This window comes from Petaurus breviceps, unplaced genomic scaffold (genome assembly GCF_028583685.1).
Source record: "Petaurus breviceps papuanus isolate PSGF00001 unplaced genomic scaffold, PetGlider_PUasm1.0 216, whole genome shotgun sequence".
NCBI lineage: Eukaryota > Metazoa > Chordata > Mammalia > Diprotodontia > Petauridae > Petaurus > Petaurus breviceps.
Window position 1 is genome coordinate 4,871,128 of NW_027185867.1, and position 10,631 is coordinate 4,881,758.

At 42.2% G+C, this 10,631-nt stretch overlaps 1 protein-coding gene across 1 annotated transcript in view; it reads left to right on the forward strand.

Annotated features, from left to right (window-relative positions):
* MICAL3 (microtubule associated monooxygenase, calponin and LIM domain containing 3) overlaps positions 1-8,275 on the forward strand; it is a 246,450-nt gene extending 238,175 nt beyond the window's left edge. Inside the window, exon 43 of the mRNA XM_069094298.1 lies at positions 10-8,275. Coding sequence (XP_068950399.1) covers positions 10-194 — 185 coding nt within the window. The 3' untranslated portion in view covers positions 195-8,275. The remainder of the gene's footprint in view (positions 1-9) is intronic.
* Positions 8,276-10,631: the final 2,356 nt, after the last annotated feature.

The following is a 10,631-nucleotide window of genomic DNA, read 5'->3' on the forward strand; positions in this document are numbered from 1 at the left end:
CCTCTGCAGATCACTTAAAGACAGACGAAGAGTTATTGGAAGAGAAGAGGATTCTGAATGAGATGTTAGAGGTGGTGGAGCAGAGGGACTCTCTGGTGGCCTTGCTCGAAGAGCAGAGGCTTCGAGAGAAAGAAGAAGACAAGGATCTGGAGGCTGTCATGCTGTCCAAAGGCTTCAACATGAACTGGTCCTGAGTGTCTGCCCTCAATCTCACCGCTTGGTCTTCCATAACCATTCGGCCTAGGCTGGGCTCTCCACAACCCCTAGCTTGAGAGATCTGAGAAGGTCTGGCATCTTCCAAGAGAATACTTTCGAGTATCCACATGCCTTTTCAACAGCGGAATTAGAGCCTCATGTGTTTTGGGGAAAAAACCAGAGCGAAGTTGATTGAGTGAGTCCAGCCACCCTGGAGAACCTGGCTCAAGGCGCCCACCTGAGACATGTGCACAGGAGAAGGAAGAGCACAGTGTGATTGACACTTATCATGGAAAACCCTTCCTCCTCCCAAATGGATCCTTTTCCCATTTCTTCTACTAACCTGTTCAATGAGAGAAGGAAGTGAAGAGACTCCTTCTTTGCTGACAACACCATTACTATGGAGTTATCTTCCTATTGTGGAGGGATCTAAGCAGCTGAAGGGAGCGGCAGTTTTACCTATTCTTCCCATAACCCCATGAAAGAAACCTAAAAAACACACCCCACTCTGGGAATACCCAAGAGAACAAAAATGTCATTGTCAGGCTGGGGTCCAGCCATCTACCTTGGAGGTCAAGGATGGTTACTCAGAGCTCTCTCTAGGGAGGTCTGCAGAGTTATCTCTACAAGTGAAGAAGGTATGTAAGGGAACAGCCCTACACTACATGAGTTAGAGAACATTCGTTTAGAGTGTGTGGCGCAAGCATCCCATGGCCCGGACGCTGCCCTGTGGCAAGGACCCCAGGCCTGGGGAGTGCTACCTTCCACCTTTGTTTTGAATTGCAACTATTTTGACACTGGAAAATACTGACTTTGAGGGACAGCGGGGTCAAGGTCCCAGGTTTCAGACCCCAATTGAGGACTGCCGCAGGACAGAAAGTTCAGTACTTTAAGATGGGAAAGGAGAATATGTTTTCCTTAATTTTTTTCCTGTGTTTGCACAATGAAAATGAAGCAAAGACCTGACAGGACCCTCGGTCACTTTGAACCCTTTTTTTTTTTTTCAATTAACTTATTTTTTTTTAATACTTGAAAAGAAGCAAGTTCGCTTTTTATATCTTTACAAGAAACACAAATCATCCAGTGCTCGAATGAGGGAGTGCCAGACATATGTCTTACATCATTTGTCATCCAGTCGGCAACTGACTGAAGTCTTGGTTACATGCGTCTATTTATTCGTGTCCTTCATGATATTTCTAGCCTGTTATTCTGGTTGACTTCAGGGAATAGAACACGACCCTGTTGTGGCCTAGTTTTTTTCTTGTTTTATCTTACGGCTTGTTCTTTGCCCTCGTCTGTGTCCCGTCCTGGCCGAGACCCAATCTTGGCACCATGCCTCCTCTGACTTGAAGAACAGCATGGCTCCAGGACCCAGCTTTCCCTTTTCCTCTGTGCTTCAGATTTGCAAATGGGTAATTGTCATGTGTCAGAGAATATATTTCCATTAATATTCAAGACAAAGCCAAGATTATGATACCAACCTTCTGTCCCCTACCCCCACTCTACTCTTGGTTTCTCTCCTATTATGAGATCCTGGCTCTGAAAAAGCTGCTCTTCTCATATCTGACACCAAGGGTTTCTCCTACCAAAAACACACTTGTGAAAGAAGGTAGTGGAGTTAACCTTCTTTATTGACTAGGCCGATTGACATTGATACATCTTAATCCAGGTGGCAGGAGCCTCATTAAGGAGACTTCCTCATTCCAAGTCCATCATAAAGAAATGCACTGGGTACAATAAGACTTTACTTGTAGGTTTGGGCAGACTTTCCAGACAAACAGATCAACTACATTTGCTCCCCTCTTCTCCAGAATGATAGAGAGGAAAAAGCCTTAGAATCCTAGAGTTGATTAGCAGCATGCAGGTAGCAGCTTGAACCAAGCTCACTGCAGTTTACCGGAGTTCACCCCAAAGCTAGCTTCTCAAAGTTCCCATTTCCAGTAGCTTAGACCAACCCAGCAGTCTGCTGTCACTGGGAGTATGGTGAACTCAGGGAAGATCTCGTCTTTGCCAGACCAGGTGTACTCTGTCCAACTCTTGATTAGGCTGAATGAAGTCCATAGAGAACTAAAGCCTTGGCACATCTTGGAAGCAACCTATGGATAAGGCAAGAGTCAGATCTGACCTTGAAATTTCTGTGGGGAAACATTTTGTGCCTCAACCATAACATCCTCCTTGGACCTCAGTTTCTTCATCTGTAAAATGAGGGGGATTGACTAGATGGCCTCTGAGGTCCCTTCCAGCTCTAAAGCTATGAGCCTTTTAACAATAAAGGAGCAAAGATTTTGTCCCTTAATTCTTTCTGTCTAAAAGCTGCCATCTTTTCCTATGGAAATCCCCCATTGACAAGCTGCTAGATATTACCAGAAGTTCTGACTTTTATCCCCATCTCCTATATTTCTAGTAGAGAAATCTCCATTTTTGCTCCCTTTTCTCAAAAAGAAAGATGTTCAGTACTCTGCCTTTGAGTCCCCCAGCTTTCCATGAAAAGGGAACCCACCCAGTCCCACCTCACCCCCCCGTAGTGTATCAAACACTACTTTCTAACTGACTATGTGGCCTTCTCACTAATCTCGCCATCACCATCCCTTTGGTCAAGAGTTAAGCATCAATTCAGGATTCAATCCTAAATTACTTAAAAGCATGGTGGTGATATGCTTCAAGTAGTCTACCGCAGATGTTACTTTTAGAATGTGAATATTCACACTACTGCGCCCTGTTGAATCACAGTCTGCTGCAGTCTCAGCCAGGGAAAGTGGTGTGCTAAACTTACTATGCATATCGTAGGGGCTTAATAAATGTTTATTGAATTGAATTTGCAGAACATAAAAAAAAAACTACAAGCCTGCAAAATGTTCCCTAGTTCTTCCAGTCAACAGTATTATGTCTTCAGCGTGGCCAGTGGCAGGAAATGCATCGATTACCTGCAAAAATTCTGTGTTTTATATTTCCTACCTTTATTCAGTCTTAGTTACTCCTTACAAAGGAGTCTGAGTTCCTTTGAGTCCAGCCTGATGTTTTTCAGGCTATAGAAGTTTTTAAAACTCCCATTTTTGTTAACCACTATTTTGCAAATTTTCTTAGTACACTGGCAACATGAGTAGCATGAAAAGTTTCCCAGCTCTGGAAACATGTCTTATCCTCCAGCTAGGCTTTCTTTCTGAGATCTTAGTTCCTGAAAAACAGGATCCCTGGTTCAACAGAAATTCCAGAATTGCTTTTAGTGAACACAAGCACAAAAAGACATAACCAATCATCTTACAGCTTGGGGGTAACAGGATCCCCATTGTTGAAAAGGAAAGCTCTTGGCTTGAGTTTCACAGATCACTTAGCAATATGGCTAGGTACCTCTCTTGGTTTTCTGATCCTGCCCATGCTCAAACCAGTGCCATCACTCTGGGACTGTGCTATGAGTTTGGAATCTAGCTTTGGTACCTCGCTTCCAGACTGATTCTAACCAGCTCCAATGGAACAATCATCTACTCCCATCAAGCGGAAGTATTTTTGCAATAGGGTGAGGAAGGAGGAGAGTAGGAGAGGGAAGACATTGAACCTGCCTGACCAAGAAAAATGGTCCATTTTATGCACAATAAAAGTTTTAGAAAGAAATACATGGTGTATTTTTTAGGTATTTTCGTGACTATAGTTAACCACTCTGCATTTCCTTCACTGTAGTACCTTATTCAGGCAAGCAGACACAACTGTCTGAGAAAAGTCCATATTCACGTATTTTACACATATACATATATTCATGTATGTATGTATGTGTATACATTGGAAAATACATGTTTTATAAAGAGCATAACTTTTATTGGCATTTATTCCTTTAGTCCATCTGTAAAACTCCTTTCTCATCTCTTGAACTCCCACACAAGGCAGTATCTGATCAAGGTCATTCTGGCCCTCTAGTGGGTGGGACCACACAACACAGTTCATTCAGGAACAATTCATTTTGTACTAGATCCTGATCCAAGAAATATCTTCAGGAGAAGTGGCCTAAGCTCCGGACATTGGTTCACCATCTTGAGCGCAATTAAGCAAATAAGCTGCTACCCCATAGTTTCAAAACATTCAGCAGATAGGAACGGATAGGTCCCTAGAATAGGCTAATTCCAACCTTCCTTGGTGGGAAGTCAGTCCAAATGGAGAGAAATGAAAGGTATTCCAAAGACTTCTTCACTCCTTTCCACCTGAGAACTTCTCTGCACCTTTTTCCAGTGATTCTCCTGGCATAAAATATGATGTCACCTGCCAATTTTACTCCTCACTTTCCTGGTAGATCAAGACTTCTCTCCAAATTCAGCTTGCTTCTCTGAAACAGTTGGTTCTGTGATCACCAGCAAAACTGTACACAGAAACCTGTTTTTCTTTTCAGTTGGAGAATAAGATGTAGCCATGTATGACAAATGGAGGCAAGCCTAGAAAGGGTGAGTTAGAGGGCATCACCATGGATGCATTCTGGAAGCTATAGCAGCTGGTTTTCTGGGTCTTTGCCTCAAGGGAAAGAGAATCTACCTGCTGTTCCAGAAATGGCTGAGGAGGCACAGGATGAGGATGGTGTGAAGGTCTTATTTAGAAAGGAAAGCAAAAAGAAGTCCTGACAGGCACTGCCACTTGTCAGTGGGATTTTGTTATCCAGCTTCGTTTTTTATTTCCAAAATGAAATCACTTCTCTCTGCTTGAAATATGTAGCATCTGACTTGTGTGACTCTGAGAGTCAATAAACCTGGTGCTGTCATATAGGGAATAGAGGCATTCTCTGTAGAGACACTGCTGTAGCCAGGTAAGAAGGAAGGCCCAGGGTAAATACTGTCTAATAACAAGCATCCATGGGCTGAGGAAAAGGAAAAACCATTGTGCAGGAGTGCCAAGCTTGACCTAACCTCCAACACTCCCAGGCTCTGCTGGTCATCATACCTAGTTAAAACGGACTAGTCTGAAGTAATAGGGCAACTGGGCAAGAATGGAAGTAGAGGGAATTATCTTTAAATTGTATTCTGTTTTACTAGCCTTAACAGCCATTGCTTTGAGTAAAGTGATTCCTCTTAAGCCTTCCAAACCCATTCCATCTCTTCTGTCAGGGTTGGCCAAAACAATGAGTGTAGAACCCCTTCAGTGCTGTCCAGGGAGAAAGCCAAAGTGTTAGAAAGAAAATAGTGTCTCCTCTTCAGACTAGTCCTCTTAAGCACAGCAGGGAGCACTAGAGACCACGTTTTGTTGGTAGCACCAGAGAGTTAAACTGCCTTGATGATAGCCATTCGGTGTGTTCTCATGAAACCCCAAGACTTTTTGTTACAGATCCTCTAAAGTGACTATGACCCTGGGGTGGCCCCTTTACACATTTGATAAGATAGCCCAGCTCCCTCAGCATGAGGTTAGCCTGCAGCTGGGACTTTAAAGGGAACGTTGAACTGTATCTCGTCTCCCCAGCAGCTGCTGCTTCAAGCACAGAGATGTACATGCCAGCGGCTGCTGCCTTAAATGGCCACTTGTTGCTAGTAGGCAGAGAAAAGGACTATTCTTGTAAGATGTCATTCTCTCCTCACCCTTTCTGGTCCAGGCATGACTTTCTTAACCTGGGAGCTGTCATTCTCAAATTTTACAGCATTCAGGATCTAAGCAAGAGCAAGATCTGACAGCCTCCCCCATTTAGGCCTTCACAATAGCCAACTGTAGAGAACCAATATCTAAGAATAAAGTTCAGTACTCCCTGAAACAGATTATCTGGCTCCATGCAGCTTCCACAGGGAATCACTTAGCCTTCCAGCTTAGGAAAGTGGGATCTCATATGAGAAGTATGGGGTCTGCCATCCTTCTACTAAATTTCCCCAAAATAGTTAAGATATTGCCCCCAGGTCCCAGGCAATACTACTTTTGTAAGTAATGCTCACCTTTGTAGAGGCCAGCTCTCCATACAATGTTACCAGAAACAAAAGTGTCTGTGAGGGGGAGAGAGAGAACAAGCCCCCATGGGTATGATAACCACAAGAAGTAGTAATAATAGGTCAAGGACATGGAGAAATTAACATTCCTGATTTGGGTTCCTGCTTCTGCACCAACTTAGTATGTGATGTTGGGAAAGTCATCACCTCTCCACCTCAGTCCCCCAGACTGTAAAATGGGCATAGTGATACCTACCTCACAAGAATGTTGTGAGAGGTCATTATAAAGTGGTTTGATAGCCTAAGTGGATGGAGCCACATACGGCTTTACTGTCAGTGGACATTCTTGCCGTTTGAACTCCTTCCTGTGGAGACTGGTCTGAAGCATACCCCTAAGAGAACCCAGCAGGGCTCCAAAGATGGCCCTGCACAAGAGAATATGTTTCTGCTGCTAAGTAATGCTGTCTTATCTGAGATCAATTAGATTATATTTTAAGATTATTTTTAAGCAAATCTGGCCTCAGACACTTAACACTCACTAGCTGTGTGACCTTGGGCAGGTCATTTAATTGCAATTGCCCTTCCTTCCCTCCTCCAAAAAGCAAAAAAAAAAAAATTATTTTTAAGTGTTCACATCTTGTTCTTTAATACTTCTCTTCCTGGTTATTAGATGTTGACTGCTAGATAAACAATGATGAGGGCAGTGTTAAGTGCCCTCTACTCTTTTGTCTTCCACTTATCCTTAAATACATTAGATATGCTGAAGCCAGTCAGCATTCCCATATTTCGACCCTGAATGCTGTGGGCTCCATTCCACAGGCAGCCTGATACCATGTTAAACTTACATTCTCTCCACCTCAATGTTCTGATGGGGAAATCGAGGGAAGTGTTATTGAGGAGTGTAATTATTACTTTCTATGTTGGGAAATACATACATCAAGAATGTATCCTACCAAGCAGAATCAAAGGGGGACCACTGAGAAACATGGTACTTTCTAAGGACTGGTGGTCAAGAGAGACATGCACACTGTGTTTGATAGTGCTTGCCAAATAGGAGAACACCTAGAAAGCCCTGGAACTTGAGGAAATTAACTGAAATTTTCAGCCAATGTTAGTCCTGCCCTAGGAGTCTGTCCTCTACAAAGATAAGGACAAACTTTTAACTATCTTCATTTTCCATGTTCTAAAAGGCCTCTTGTCTGGAGAAGTAATTATTCACATATGCACACACTGTTTAAAAAACTTTACTTCTCATCAGCCTCACTTTGGAACACAGGATAAGATTTCTGGAGCAAAGAATAAAGGGGTTAGTCTATTTCAAGAAGCCCCACTTCGTGTTTCCATGCTGTTTATTCAAAGCTAGGGCACGGTCTGAGAGTATGTCTACACAGTCTGCAGCCAAGGCTGTTCTAAGTTCTTTGTGCTTCTAATCAGTGTTGTGCAGTTATTAGCCTAAGTGAAGTACTAGGTACCTGATCTACTAAACCTGTATACTGTGGGAATATCCCTCACTTTTCCCTTCAATGTCTTCACAGAGAGTAATATTAAGCATTCTGCCAGCCTACTCTGCATGAGCTAGGGCACTATTGGTTCAGGAATTCCATGTTTACATAAAACGCTGAAGGATAAGAAAGGATAAACACTACCCAGCTGTCATCTGTCATAGGTTAGAAGAGATTAAGTCCTCCACACAGGGATGGACAGGAAGAGATCTGACTCCTCTGTCAAAATTGAACAAGGTATCCTCCTTTCCTAGATGGGATGAAAGCAGCCCAGGACCGTACTAAGACTCTCCAACAGGAACTCACAGAGAATTAGCTATTGGAAAAGAAAGCTTTTTAAGACAAAAGATGGAAAGAAAGACATATTGGAATGGGATTGCAGTGATTTCAATAATACACATACACACCAAATACACTCTCAATGAAGGGATTTGCCTCTTGCACCCTCTTCAAGGGCAGGAGAATTCTGACATTCAGACTGTTAAAGATACAGCTTGTGTGTGGAGCATAGCAGTCGAGAGTATCTTCTGTGTAGAAATAAACATTTTCTTCAGTTCGGTTTGGTTTTGGTGTACCTTTGCTCTCTAGATGTTTATGCCCTTCAGATGGCCAACAGCTAAAATAAAGTCTTGTTATTTTTTTCTTCTGTGTGTTAGAAGCTGATTTTGTCTCAAGAAAATAAATTCATGCCTTCCATGGGTGGCTGTGTTTTTCAGTGGTGGATTAGACCACATAATCAGAAATCTCTATGTGCAGTCCATATAGATATAAGTAATTACACTAAGCTTCAATTACAATAACTAATCCAAGGTAACATGATACTTGACAATAGCCAGTTGCATGATTGTAAGTGATGGTGGTCAGATCCCCACCAATGAGTATACTAGCCTATTAGATTTGAAAAACAAAACAATGGGGATGAGTGAGAAGGTGTGCAAAGTAGCCAGAAAACAAGCCACAAAAAAAAAAAAAATTGAACCTGGACGTTCCTGTAGAAGGATGACCCGTAAGGCAATAAGGTCAAATTCATGAAACTCATAATTGAAGTCAATGAAAGCTTTTTGGCAGGATGCTTTGGGATGGAGGCAAGGGTATGTAACTACTTGTTTCCAACTCCATGGGTCTCAAACATATTCATCTTTTTGATGCATATACCTCTCCCCACAAGGCTTGCCAAAATCCTTCATTTCCATGGTTCTTATCACCTTTTCCTCCCAAACCAAACTTTGGAAGGCTCTGTCATCACCGGCTATTAAGAAAGCAGTAGTTAAGACATTCCTCTTAGCAATGTAGCAGATTTGGAAGTAGAGCAAGGTAAAGGGAGCATTAAGCAGGTGGTGGACGACGTCTCGGCCACCAAACAACCCTATGGCTCCAGTCATCTGCACTGTTTTATGTTGTTTTTTTTTTTAACAGTGCTGTCCCTTCCCAATAATACTCCTCCAGAGAATCCACTGTTGTAACAAAGAAGTTTTGCAAAATAATTTAATCAAACAAACCTGCACTGGTCATGTCTGATCGCATGTGCCTTATTCAGCTCCCTTAGAATTCTGATACAGCTTAGTATTTCCCTTTACATTATTGTGGTCATTGTGTATGTTGTTCTCTTTATTCTATTTACTTCACTAGACACAAATTCATACAAGGCTTCCCAAGCATTTCTTACTTCTTTATAACCATTTCTTAACAGCAAAATAATCTATTATGGTCATTTACCATAGTTTGTTCAACCATTCCACAAATGATGGGCATGGATAGTTTTTTGCTACCATAAAGAATGTGTCTATGAATACTTTGTTATGTAGAGGACCTTTATTGCTGTCATTAAGCAGCTTGAGGTATTTTCCCAATAGGTGGATCACTGGGCCAAAGAATATTAATGGTTTTCTCTCCCAACAGTTCCTCTAATAATTATATCAATGTTCTCATGTTCTAGCTCCAGTCTTCTTGGTCCCTCAGAACCCTTCTCCCCAGAACTAGAAATAAGCATAATTTGAAAATCTCCACAATGACCAGCCCTTCCCTCTAGAAAGAGGGTTTCAGGAAGGGAATGGGCAATAGTCTAAAATGTTTCAGAGAGATTGAAGAGTTTAAGACCTAAGAAAAGGCCTTGAACTTAGCCCTCAAAAGGGCAGATTCAAAAATGAGACAATACCGAGCCTAACAGAATGTTTACTGCAAATAAGGCCTTCCTGAAATTTTGAGTGGGAAATACTTCCTTAAGCACTTAATAAATGTGAAAATGATGACTAATCCAACGACAATGAAATTGCCAAATCCAGGAGCATAGCAACTGCAGCCCATAAGCCAAAGCCTGGGTAGTTCCACTTATCACTCTTGGTTTCAGTGAAAATGAAAAGGAGTAAATAAAGTTCTCCTTGGAAGGGGGAAGGCAAGGGCTTCTACTCCTGACTGAGAGTGGAGAAGGTGAAAGACAGTTCCACTAAATTGCACTAGAGGGCACTATGTCCACCCAGTAAGATTCCCTTCTCTGATCAGAATTACAACACTATGTGAATCTCTGCTACAAGCTTAGGGTAGGGGTTCTTAATCTTGTGTGAGTGTGTGTGTGTGATTGCTGACAGCCTGTTGAGGCCTGTGGATCTCTTTCAGAATGTTTTTAAATGTGTAAAATAAAATACATAGGATTACAAAGGAACTCAATTATGGGGTAATCAAAATATTAAATAAGTTCATTGACCCCCAAGTTAAGAACCTCTGGGAGAAAGAGAACAGCACCAGGGAAAGTCATCCAATTCTCCAAACAGATCAATGGATAAGAGGAGTAGAGAAACTGGGAGATCGAATCTCTGAGGGGAGGAGACCTGACATTACCCTCAAGAAGCAGTGCCCCTAGATTTCCCCCACTATGCCACTGAATAATGCTGTGAAAAAACAAACGGTATCCCAAGGAGCCTGAGCAGAGTAGAGTGATGATGCCTACCTGATGGCAGGCAGAACTTGAATTCAGATCTTCCTGACTCATGAGTTCAGTGTTCTATCCATTCTACCACCTAGCTGCCTCTAAAGCTAATATTCTATCTTCTTACAT